Below are 13,134 nucleotides of genomic sequence, written 5' to 3'. Positions count from 1 at the left end.
TATCAAGAGTACTTTGTGTTTCTGAATAGGGCTGCGTGATATGATGATATAATATCGATATCGTGATAAATTGTGTTACTTTGCTTTTCTAAGATATTGTGGTATATATAATGATACTTTTTAATTATAATAATTTTATGTAATTAGAAACTGACCGGAAGCAGAAGTTCATTTTTTTTTTATATAAATAAAAATATTTTTAAACATAAAAATAAAAGATGGCATCAATCCAATACTTAGGTTGAGACTAGCAAAAAGATATCGGAGAAAATATATCGAATATCAGATTCTGTGACAAATTTCATGAATTGGAATCGAAATTGCAAAAGATATTTTATTTTTGGAATTGGATATGTTTACATATAAAGAGTCTTGACTGTTTTTTTCCTTTTGTTAGGATTGATTTATTATATTTATTATTTTTACAGTGTAATTGATTTTTGTTTTGAAAGAGTTTAACTGAAGTTAGTTTAAAAAAAAAACAAACATTGATAAATACATTCATACATTCACATGTATTGTAGAAATGGCTTTGAGAATCACAGTATGATCGTTCTGTCACATCGCTCACTCCTCTTTCTGCAGCACTCCAGCTCTGTGCGCTCTGCACCCATTTCACACGTCCAAGAATGTGACCCACAATGCATTGTGTTGCGCCAGGGTTCACGTCAAGGCGAATGGAGACTACGCTCTCAGGCCTGCGGTGTCGAACACGTTAAGCTGCGCTGAGCACCGAACACTGCGTATGTGAGATCTCTCTTAATGACCAGTCTGAAGAAACAGTTGAAGAAAAGGTCAGCAGCTTAGATTTTGTTTTTGGAGAAGAGCCCTGGACTTCAGCGCTTCCTGTCTGCTGAAATATGGCCAAATATGTTTATGATTATCCGTGTAATCAAGTCTTCCTCGTCTTTCTCCCGGCTTTGGCGGCTGATCAGGATTCCCGGTGAACAGGCTGATCCCAGTGTCCGTGTTTAAAATGTGTGCAAAAACATGTTTGAGTCGTCTAGGTTTTGGCATGAGTGGAGATTTTTAATATGCCTTCTGAGGATGAAGAAAAGAGGACTATTATTGCTCATGGATGGATGTGTGAGGGATCCGAACTGACAGAAATGGTGCTGTTAATGTGACTCTTTTCATTGGTCAGGCTTGCGCAACTCGTGGACGTCTCTTGACGAAAGATTGTGATATTTGGTAACATCATGTAATTCTTTGTTTTAATCCTATTCAGCTAGCAGTGTTTGGGTTTTTATCTAAACTGGAACACTAGCAAGGAATTGTGGGTAAACAAATGTCACATGCTCTCTAGAAGTGAAAAGTTCATTTTTAATGAACATGAACAACCATTAGATTCGGGTGCAGTGTGTTTCTACAGTTCTACACTAGCACTATAAGCTGTAATAAAAGCCATGTATTATGATATTAGATGTAACTTTATACACTCGTCTAATGAACTGTTAGACAAACAGCCATTTTGGGCTCCAGTGTGCCACTAAGAATAGTAAACTGTGTTGTTTTTTTGTTTTTTTTGTGGTGTTTATGTAAGTAAACACTTGGGGGCAGTGCTGGTATAGAAAAATAATCAGCGTCACGGTGGTGTGATGTGACTGACACAAACAAGAGTTACTGTTACTGCCCCAGAGTTGATTATTTACCAATAACACCAATGTCCTAAATCATTTTTTCCACTATTTCAGCAATTTGCCAACTGCTATCATTTTTATTTGTTAACGAATTAACGATAAGTGCATGCCTTTTTAAAAAAAAATTTTTTTTATCAGTTTGTAGTTACCTCCTGTTATCACTTATGCTATAGCAGCTATAAAGTAGCCTCTCTTTTTTTTTTTTTTTTTTTTTTTTTTTTTTTTTTTTTTTTTTCTTTCTCTCTTGAAGTTAGTAATACAAAAAAAAAACCAAACACACAGCTTGTCATGTTACTAAGAAACCGGAAAGCGCAAACTCCTCCATCTTGAAGACTTTCCCGTGTTGGAAAACTTTATATCTGACTGTTTCACGTGTCTGACACTGGAGACTCCTTCCAAAAATGTTAAATAAACGTCTTCTCGCAGAAAACCTCACCTTTTTATGTGGAGCGTCCACCACACAAGTCTCTGTGAATGAGCTGTTGCTATAGAAACGATAACGTATTAGAACGAGCGCATTAATAGAAACCTGTGATTTATCTCGAAGCCGAAGCTACTGTCAGAGCTGCTGATCTAGAAAAAGAAGAAAGAGAACGTTACACAAAGAGAGTTAGAGCCACAGACGTGTGTTAGAGTTCTGAGGTTGCTTGGAAACTAAAGATCCCTTATAAACCTGCATTTGATTTTTTTGACTTTTTTTTTTTTCCCTCAAGATTATTCACTGCAGGCAACTTCTCATTTTTATCCAACACTAGATAGAGAAAGCATTATGTTTTCAAGTTGTCCGTGTATTTATCAGTCTGAGACTCTTGTTAATGTGATATTTCATGATCGAGTGGTGGAATGTTTGTAGGATTTATACGGAATTATCATCGTAACCTGCAGATGAAATGATTAGATTTTTTAATAGATCTAAACTGGGTCAAGGTCAAATTTCTAAAATGTTTTTTTTTTTTTTTTTAGGATACTGCACCTGGAAGAAAGCTATTGAATTAATTAATTATAAATTTCATTATCTTTAATATCAGCACTTGGCTTTATGAACTTTTTTGCATGTTTAACAGATGAGATGGGAATTTTTATTATTTTTTTTCTTCAATAGCTTTCTTCTAGTTTGAAGTATATTTTAAGAGTACTGGAGGCAGACAAACAAGACTGAGGTCTGAACAAGAACAGCGACTAGACTTGTTGGTTGCAGAGGCCACCAACGCAGTGGGCATGGAGTTCTACTCGTTCTTAAATTTTTAGTTTGTAGTTTTTAAATGTGGCTAAAACATATTGCATTAAAATTAAATGTAAATCTAAAAATAAACACCTTCTGACTCTACGTTGTAGTTTCTTTCTTTAAAATCGTACATTAACTCTGGCTAAAACAGGAGTCTTTCCTCCAGTATGATTGAGTCTTCTTACGATTGCTAAAGTTTGCAGCTCATTATGCTTTGAGGAACTGCAGACAGTGCGCGCACACGGTAGCATTAGCGTGAGGTTTTCCATTCAGCTGTTTTATGCAAATTCTAACAATGATAAAGAGGAAAAATAACCTGAATCAAAAAGCCAGAATAGAGAGGGAATCAATTATCATGATTTTTTTTTTTTTTTTTTTTTTTAAACAAAAGTTTACTGTTATACTAGTAATGCCATGCAATGGACAATATCGTGATAATGATTGATGAACAATGTATTGTGCAGCCTTAACTGAGTTAGTATAAGATGCATGTTATTCAAAGTGTATCCTGAATCTCTCTCTCTCTCTCTCTCTCTCTCTCTTTCTCTTTCTCGTAGCAGCCAGTGAAGGACGAGTCATCGGAGGAGAGGATTTTTTCCAAAAGGTAAATCTCAGATTTCTACATTTCTTTTACTCCCACAATGTTTTCTCCCGGTTTTGCACTTAGACCTGATTTTAAAGTTTCTCTGGAGCTGGTTAGATATGATAGAGAAGCATTGGAATAAAACCTAAGGGTGGCATGCTGTTACAGGACAATAATCAACGACAATCAGTGGTGGTGCGATGCAGCTTTATATGAAGCTGCTGTTACCACTTAGAGTTTGATTATTTTCCTAATAACATCATGACATTAAGTGATTTATTCCTCTTATACCAGAGCAATTTTCCAGCAAGTACATTTTTTTGTTAATTAAAGAATACAATGTACTTTTTATCTGTTTATAGCTACATTTAATGTTGTGGAACATCCAAGAAACAAGTTGTTTCCACACGTGTGTGACTTGAAGTGGATTTCTCACAGGTGTTGATGTTTCTCTCTCCACCTTTAGACAAAACATTTCACTTTGTCCCGTCGAGCTTCAGGGAATTTCAGACGTCAGCTCTCGAAAATAAACGCGAGCCGACTGAAATCAGATCATCATTTTGCCAGTTTGGTTTGAAATGGTACTTCGGTTTCTCTGTTTTTTTTTCTTCTTCACCTTCTCTGTCACTACATCTACACTGAGAGCATTAAACCCATCTGCTCTCACTGATCTCGCTTCATTTCTCTTCCATTAGCTGCACATGTTCCTGTACTTGTAGTCCAGGAATGGAAAAATTAGTTGGCTCTTTACGTAAAGTCGTTTCACCTCAAAAGCGTGCCATGCGTTGTCATTTTTTATTTAAACCCTGAACAGGAGACGATCTCCAGATTACGAGAACAGCTCCACCGATACGCCACCGATTTCAGTCCAGCTCCATGGGGGATTAAAAGCTGTATGCTGTGCAGGTTGAGATTTATCAAATAACCAACACTAAGCGGGAACAGGGGTCCAAACAAATGCGAGTGGAGTGTAGGAGTGAGTCAAATGGCAAGAATATCATATCTGTAATGAAGGAGACTCTGGGGAAATACTGAGGATCCATGTGCAGAAGGTTTATTACAAACACAATCCAGATCCCGAGGCGCTTTCGTGGTTTCAGGTCCTACACACACAGAATAGGCCATAAGCAACAATGGTGCAAGGTCAAGGTCAAGGTCACATGCTGGGGCTGGGACACGGAATAACAATAGACGATCAAGTATGGGGAAATCCACGGTGAGAGAAAACGAGAAACAAAACCAGATCATACGCAAAATGGCTGCTGAGAACGAAGGCTCAGAATGTACACGAGAGTAGATTATCAGCAAGGCTTCGCGCTAATGTTAAGTGTTCACGTGGTTTACTCTACGAACAGAAAACAGATTAAACAAATGAGTCTCGAAGTCCAGAGAGCTTGCCCTCTGTTGGTGTGGAGGCGAAACGTCCGTGTTGGTGTCACTATCGCAATACGTAAAAATGTTGTGGTTTTTCTGAGGTGTTTGTGTTTTATTCGTAGTCGCCTGGAGGGCCAGTAGGTTCAACAAGCAGAGAAAGAAAAAACACTGTCTTAATGACTTCTACAGTATAAACATTTAATATTTGGTGTGTGTGTTTAAACTAATGACCGTATATATGGATGGACATCGTGACGGGCATTCAAAAGTGAAGCTAAAGTGTCTCTGAGGCCCTCTAGTGGCTGGCTGCAGGACAGTTTTTACTCCAGCTATTCCCATGTTAGTGAACGGGATCCCAGGCAAACTTCTATTTTAAGTTACAGATCCACACATTATTTTCGAGATTAGTGGGATGTCGCTTTTTACAGGTTCTTTTGCCCTTGATATTCAGCCCAATATTTTTCCTCACGATAAATGCATTTTGTTGGAGTTATTTGATGATAAACAAAAGGGCGTGGTTGATGAGGTGATTGACGGCTTCGGGCATGACAGGCGAGCCTCATGAACACGCACGTTCCCAACACACACCTGACACGCCTGGACACTTGTGTAGCAAAGCTGCTGTAAACTATTCTAACAGACCCTCAGCAGGGAGTTCTTTCAGTTTTCCTGGTTTGTCGTACATTTTGATGTCTAAGCTGTAGCTCACTGTACTGACATTATAACTAGCAAACCAACATGAGTGAACAAACTGATGGCATAAACCCAGGCAGCTAACACTAGCTAAATTTAATCATAATTTATTGACTGTATGACCTTAGGCCTTTGACCTGTATGACTCTTTGTAAGATTAGCCAGTCTCTCCTTTTTTTTAAACGAACTGCACTGACAGTACAAGCGGAGGATAGAAGAGCACTTCTTCAGATACGTAGAGCTGGATGAAAATCATGGAGAGCAGCGATTTGGTTTTTTTTTTTTTTTTTTTTCTTTAAAAATGAGATGGTGTCGAGTGTAAGTGTTGTTTGCGGTATTTATTTTCAGTTGCTATATTACATTGGCTACTTATACTTACATTACTTGTGATGGTAATCTCAGCATGCTATTAAATAGTAGCTCAGACAGTCATGACTCAAAGCTCTAAAAAGGTCAAATCAATAGACCTGGTACTTACTGGTTTCCTCTCTGTGATCTCTCTCTCGCGCACACACACACACGCGCACACACACACACACACTTTGCTCATGTTAAGACGACAGTGTGGAGTGTGTGAGTGAAGATGGGAGGAGACCGTTGCGAAGTGTAAACATACACACATTCTTGTTTTTTCTCGACTGTACACATTTCATCTCAGATGAGTAGCGAGTTTCAGTGGAGCTACAAATCACTTACAGAGTATTTCATGCTTTCTTATTAATGACACCTTGCTCATTCTGTGATTGTAATATATTGTGCCATAAAGAGAGCATGAGAGTGAGGAAAAAAAACAAAAGAATGAGAAAGGAAGAGAGAGAGAGAGAGAAAGAGGAAGGAAGGATGGAAGAAAGAGAGAATGAATAGAATTGTCATTGCACAGCAGTACAACAAAATGTAAGGTGCAGTACCAGAAGGAAGAAAGGAAGAAAGAGTGAGGAAAAACAGAAGGGAAGAAAAAGAGGAAGGAAGGAAGGATGGAAGGCAGAAAGAGAGAGAAAGGAAGGAATAAAGGGACAAAAAGAGAGAAAGAAATAGGAAGGAAGAATGGGAGAGAGAAAGGAAGGGAGAGAGAAAGATGGAAAGAAAGAGGAAGGAAGAGAGAGAGAGAGAGAGAGAGAGAAAGAAAATAGAAGGGAGGTAGAAAGGGAAAGGTTAGAGAATAAGAAAGAAGAGAGTGGGAGAGTAAAAAAGAGAACGAGTATGAGAAATAAAGAAAGAGTAAGTAAAGTGAGAGACAACATGAAAGAGTGGGGGGAAAAAAGGAACGAGAGCAAGAAAGTAAGAGAAAGAAAAAAGTAAAAAGCTGGAAAAATGTGAAGAGTAAAAAGAGAAAGAAGAGTGGGACAGACAAGAAAAGAGGAAGAAAGAGAGGGAAAAAGGAAAAAGAAAAATGAGTAAGAAAGAAAGCAAAGGAAAAACCACTGTGTGAAATTTCAGTGTCCACATGGTTCATCTCTCTTTTTTTAATCTGCGTATATCCTGCGTTTTAATTGTTTCTCGTCCCTTTACTGCTGTTTTTATTATCATTCCCAGGGGAATACCAGGAACTTTTCCCTACTCCTGTCGTCACTGCGGAAATCATTTAAATCTGTCCCTGAACAAGTGGAGAGCCGCAGAACTCTTGCTGTCCCCGTCCTCGTTTATTTCCTATTGTTCCGAAACAAAAGAATTGACGAGCTCGGCTGTTTTGGCTCGAAGAGCGCAGAACTGTTGTGTTTCACACGGCGGAGTCGTGCTCAGGAATCTGGCAATTTTAGATCTTTATGAAAAGCTCGAGATAAACAAAAGCTTAAGCATTTTAAGTGTCTGCTTTTTTTCCCTGGTGCTGGTTCCTTTGTTTGATTTTCATTCCCTCTTTCTTCATTCTCTCCTTCTTTTTTTCAGCTGAAGCTGAAGAGTTAGTGAAACAGTCTCTTTGTAAATACTGAATACACACTCTCTTTAAATACAAACGTGCACGCATGTGTAAATGCGCTGGGCCACACACCGAGTAATGTGATTGGTTCATCTTCTGGTCACTTCCTGTTACTTCCGTGATGTCGCTGAAAGGGTTATTATGGTCACTGAGGTATAAAACCAGACTGACAGAGAGACTGGATTGTTGTAAGTAGGTCATTTGTGGCGTGAGCGCTTGCACTGAGAGCATAGCAAAAAAAAAAAAAAAAAAATCTTATGTCAGGTTGCATATGGGATCAGCTTCCTGTTTGCAGGGATTTTTGCAGGATGACATCCCGTGCATCCAAAGGAATGTACGAAAGGAAAAAACAGCAAAAGGATTAATCTAATGCTTACCATTTTGCAAACCTGCATGCAAAAAAGTGACATGGTTCAGAAACCAATTCTTCAATGTGAACGCAAAACCTAGGATTATGAGCCCCGCCCCCAAACGAGCCCAGAATCGGTCCTGAGTGCAGAATCGAGTATTCAGACCAAGCGTGAAAAGATCACTTGCAGAGACGTGTTTGTGGTGTGAACGTCGATGCGTCACCGACAACACCAAAAAAACGACCTAGTAACCAGGTTCACGTTTTTACACACGACAGCTTGTTTTTGTTCATGGCATGGGTGTTGTTTTTACATTCGTCTTACCGTTCTCAACATCAGCTTTGCTCTTGAATGCTATTTATGTCACTGAATTGGTCTACTCATTCACACAGGAGCCTAAAACTCCAGTCTGGACACGTCCTTGAAACGTGACATACTTAATTACAATACAGAAGCACTGTTATTATGCAATAGAACTGACGATTAAACATGCACGCTTTACGTTGTAAAGTCTTGGTCAGGAGGCTATTTTTAGGTTTTGGTTTTAGCGACAAGCTGGCTTAGGACGAATTTACGATCACAAACGGTCAGCGGAGACGCATCCGAGACAGATGTTGAGACCAAGTGTGTACAGGGCTCGTCTCTGTTTTTTTTATGTCCGAGTGTTTACTTTTCTCTAATGGAAGCCACTTGAGCGCAGAGGAAGAGAAAAAGGAGTGTTTAAATGCTCGAATCTGAGAGGTGTGTTCTGTCATTTGTGTGTGTGTGTGTGTGTGTGTGTGTGTGTGTGGTCTCAGGCTGATCTGCTCCATCTGTAGCAGTCGGCCAAAAACAGCAGAAACAAAGCAAAGGAAGATGTATAGATAATAGTGGCTTTCGAGCCTGCACAGAGAGAGAGAGGGGAATTACAGCAGCACGGCTCGTTCAGCCTCTCCCTCAGTCACTGCACTTTAATATCACTCAGACATGTTTCCACTGAATACTTCGATAATGAGCTGCTTCCTGCAGGAGAAGATGTGGAGTCAGAATTTTTTCCCACACTTTCCCTCAAAAGATCTACTAACTACTATCTGCAGAAGTTTTTACCCTACGTCATTACTAATACTGCTGCAAACTTCTCCCCATTATCACTCCGCTGTGGTTGTGTCCCAAACCACACAGCCTTTTCACTTTATAGACCGTATAAACACCATCACAACAAGCGTCTCACTCATTAGCATGGCTTTCACCACAGCCGTGCAAAGTAGCCATCTTGTAGACTGGAACTTTTCATCACTTTTTTCAGAAAGTGGTCATTTGATGGCCACTGCAATCAACAAACTATGTTTACTGGCCATGAACTGTTACCACAGATGTGATGCTGTGAACTTTTTTTTTTTTTTTTCCCCACAGTCCAGCTCTAAGGACTTTTTCACGCTTGGTCCAAATACTTGAGTAGCACTTAGGACTGTTTCTGGATATGTTTGTGGGCAGGGCTCATATTCACAGTTTTGCATTCAAATTGAAGAATTCCTTCCAAACCATGGCTGAATTGTGCAAATGATGTCCATATGTCACTTTTGTTTGCAAAATGGTTAGCACTAAGTTCATGTGTTTGCTTTTTAGATGCAAGGCATGTCATCATGCAGAAATATCTGCAAGCATGGAGCCAGTCTTTGTATAAAGGTTACGCTAAACGACTAATTACATTTTTACAGTTCTACAAAAAAAAGTTTTACGTATGCTCTATGGCCAAAAGTATGTGGACACCTGACATCACACCCCTATGTGCTTTTTAAACATTCCAAGACCAAGGGCATTAATATGAAGTTGATCCTCCTTTGCTGTTATAATAAGCTCCACTCTTCTGGGAAGGCTTTCCACTAGATTTTGGGGCGTGGCTGTGGAGATTTGTGTTCATTCAGCTACAAGAGCATTAGTGAGATCAGGTACTGATGTTGGTGAGGAGGTCTGGGGTGCAGTCAGTGTTCCAGTTCATCTCAAAGGTGTTCAGTGGGGTTGAGGTCAGGGCTCTGTGCAGGACGCTTGAGTTCTTCCACTCCAACCTTCACACACCATGTCTTCATGGAGCTCGCTTTGTGCACAGGAGCATTGTCATGCTGGAACAGGTTTGTGTCTCTTAGTTCCAGTGAAGAGAAATTGTAATGCTACAGCGTGGATCTGCTCCTCCAACCACACGCTGATGAAATTCTGGTCACTAAATAAACCATCACAACATCTTAGGCCTACAGGGATCCTTCCAGATCTTAGTCCTGCCATATTGAGGCCTACGAGCTCCCTCTTTCTCTTCATTGACTTCAGTTATACTGACAAATAAAGTTATACTAATATTCCAGTGTTAACCATTCATTCATTCATTCATTCATTCATTCATTCATCTTCAGGGTCACGGAGTATTGATTATTCCTTGGCCCTTTTTAAAATGCTCGGCCATCTGTTTGTTTTTTTGGTCATAGCAGAGTTTCCAAAATGGAAAAAAAAATTTCAGTAAAGTGCAGAGTGGCATCAAGTGCTTTTTTTTCACCTCCCCATCAATCAGATTGTAAGTTGGCGGGCAAGCGAGAAAACCAACATGGAAGACAGAGTTCTGGTGAAAACACGAGTCTTGTTAGTGAATGAATATGAAGAGGTTTATGACTTGCTGAATTGCTAGTGGCAAACAACCTCCTCCTCATCACCAGAGTTACACCAATCTTTATTTCTTCTGCATTACTGATGATGATGATTCTGATCTATAGTTCTAGCTAGGCTAGTTAGTTAGCTGAAACTAGCTAGGACTGGTTACTGTGTGTGTGTGTGTTGTGAGCTGTTCACGTCAAAGAGCTTTTGGCAGCATTGTGTCATTTATGAGCCACCAGACTCCAAGAACATAACGTAAGCAGAAAAATAAAACAAACTCAAGTGGTTGAAGCGTAAATTCCATGAAATCCACTATAAATCCGAGTTGTTATTCCAGCATTCTTGCAAAATATCTTATGAATGACGCAAAGCTGTACATTGACACTGACAAAAGTATTCCAACAATGTACCAGGTTCGGAGTGTGTGAATGGTTCAGATGCTGATGTTGGCTGAACTGAACTATAACAAGCTATAAACAAGCTATAAAATAATTTGAGGAAAAAAAAAAACAACTGGTTATTTATAAGGCGTGCTTAATAGCTACATACAACAGAGTCTTCCACGGTGCCACACAAACATTTATACGATTATAAAAGTTATTGCTTTATTATTAAATTCAGTGGACGTGCGTAAAGGAATTGTGTGTGAGTCTCGATTTGGCACGCGAGAGTTTTAGGATACGGTGCCATGAATAAACCACTCGTCAGCCTTTTAATGCCATCTGCTATTGTGTTTTGTGTAACTTCTGGAAATGCTTCTGTTTCCCGTCAGCAACGTGACGAAAGCTTGCAGTTATTCTAAGAGTGCTCTTGAAATCCAGATTACAGCCTCGGCCCTAAGCGTAGCCGTGATTTAAGACAGCAACTCTGTTTGTTCATTGCTGTAAAGTTTCCCTTCACAGATGAGAACATGTAATTCTTTTGTTTTGAGTTAACTTAAGGGTCTGGGGATGGAAGCGAAACCTGGTTACACAATCCAATTCAGAGATGATTAGAATGGAGACGAGGAGGAGAAATTCATTCATCACTGGGGTGTGGAACAGCGTGTTCCTGGGTTATAGTCTGGATGTGTGTACGTGTGTGTTATGGAAGTTCAGGCGTGCTTATTTTTACAGGGTTTAGGAATATCCTGGGATTTGAACATACAACCTTCTGGTCACAATTCACCTTTAACTTTAGGGAAGGTGTTTGGGGTAGACTTTTTTTATTCATTTATCTTCAGTATGTGCTTTTTCCTGGGGCCTCATTTATAAAACTTTGCATGGATTTCATAGACAACATGAAAGCGCTATCAGCCCTCTTCTGCATACATGAGCTCACGGATGCTAGTGATTGGCTACTGTCTTTGTGTTTGACCAGGGAGGGAGAGTATGCCACCCCTCCTACCCAGAGAGCACAGCCAATTTTGCGTCCTTGGCTCCGACCCAGGTACGGCGATGCCTTTGTTAGGATTCGAACTTGCGATCTCTGGACAATAGGTACTCCATCTGTACAGTATTTTTTGAAAAAGTCAGCGGTGAGGAAACTATGTGTTCATACACCGAGACTAAACGTGACACCATCACAACCTGACTTCCAGAGTGTTGAATTACTAACCACTGAGTCACCGATGACGGATCTGATATTAGTTAATGATTGATGCTAAAATTGTGTGCGTCTTTGGGATTTCATGAATTTTATCACAGCATGTAAACACGGATCATTAGTAAGAAAGATGGCCAGTTTTGGGTTTGAAGTCCTTCCACGTGGACTCTTTCAAATGGATTTGAAAGCCAAAACTTTTTTCATCAGAACCGCACTTTGGCAAAAAAACTTGGTTATTAGAAATTCTTGATGCACACACGACCTTAAACCTGAGCCAAGAAGCGGTTAGGATGGAGAAAGTGAGCGACAGAGGCTGAGATACGGTGAGGAAAGAGAAAGAAATCACGCTATCACAGCAGGTTAGTACACTTTGTGCTGCAAAACTCTTGGGAAAGAAATTTGACCGTAGCAAGGTTATCGAGTTACATACCGCATGTTTATTTATCTATTTATTTCTTCATTTACTTGCATTCTTTAAAATTATTTAATACGTTTTTCCCGTACGCTGACCCCATTTGTTCTGGTTGTGTTGTGAGGAATGTCCACAACAAGACGAATCTGTTTCCAACAACTCAGCCTGAACTGCGATGCACTCAACCATCACCTGTCTACTGCCAGACTTTAAACACAACTTAAGATCAGGTTAAACACACCGCAAGCAGTCTGCTGCGTTTATCCCACAAAGATCAGCAACACTGTGTCGCTTTCTAAAGTGACTTTAAACTGTCTTTATTCCAGTGTTAGGTATGTGCACTACTGTAAAACACTTCCATATGTATATCTTTAAAATAAAATCATATATTATATATTATATTATAAGATCAAATTAATGTTAACCGTAAACCAAAAATGATTTGTGTGGTTTGTGTAGCATTTCTGAGGTTTTGGGGGGGTAAACAAAAATAAAATAAATTAAAACAATAAAAAAAAGTAATAAATTAAAAATACAAAATTAATTCTACTCCGTTAAAATAATAAATCTAACTAAAATAATATTAAAAAATACATTTAAAATAGGTAAGAAAAATAAACTAATCACAGTGATAAATTGTACACTGTCATATTTGTGTATATAAAATTTTCCTCAAAATATGTGTCAAAATTTGATCGCTGGTTTCCAGCTACAATTCGTTCTAGAGATTAATTTTATT

At 39.1% G+C, this 13,134-nt stretch overlaps 1 protein-coding gene across 4 annotated transcripts in view; it reads left to right on the top strand.

The window, feature by feature from the left end:
- bicc1a (BicC family RNA binding protein 1a) overlaps positions 1-13,134 on the top strand; it is a 52,551-nt gene that overhangs the window by 13,669 nt on the left and 25,748 nt on the right. For 2 of the 4 annotated variants that reach the window (XM_053237686.1, XM_053237684.1), the window contains exon 2: positions 3,423-3,469. In XM_053237686.1, the coding sequence (XP_053093661.1) occupies positions 3,423-3,469 (47 nt within the window). Of the gene's footprint in view, positions 1-438; positions 1,192-3,422; positions 3,470-13,134 lie in introns of those variants that run through there. The other 2 variants (XM_053237687.1, XM_053237685.1) reach the window with 2 other exon arrangements.

This window comes from Pangasianodon hypophthalmus, chromosome 10 (assembly GCF_027358585.1).
Source record: "Pangasianodon hypophthalmus isolate fPanHyp1 chromosome 10, fPanHyp1.pri, whole genome shotgun sequence".
In the NCBI taxonomy this organism is placed as follows: Eukaryota; Metazoa; Chordata; class Actinopteri; order Siluriformes; family Pangasiidae; genus Pangasianodon; species Pangasianodon hypophthalmus.
The sequence above is the reverse complement of the archived record's forward strand: the minus strand, read 5'-3'. Positions and strand labels throughout refer to the sequence as shown.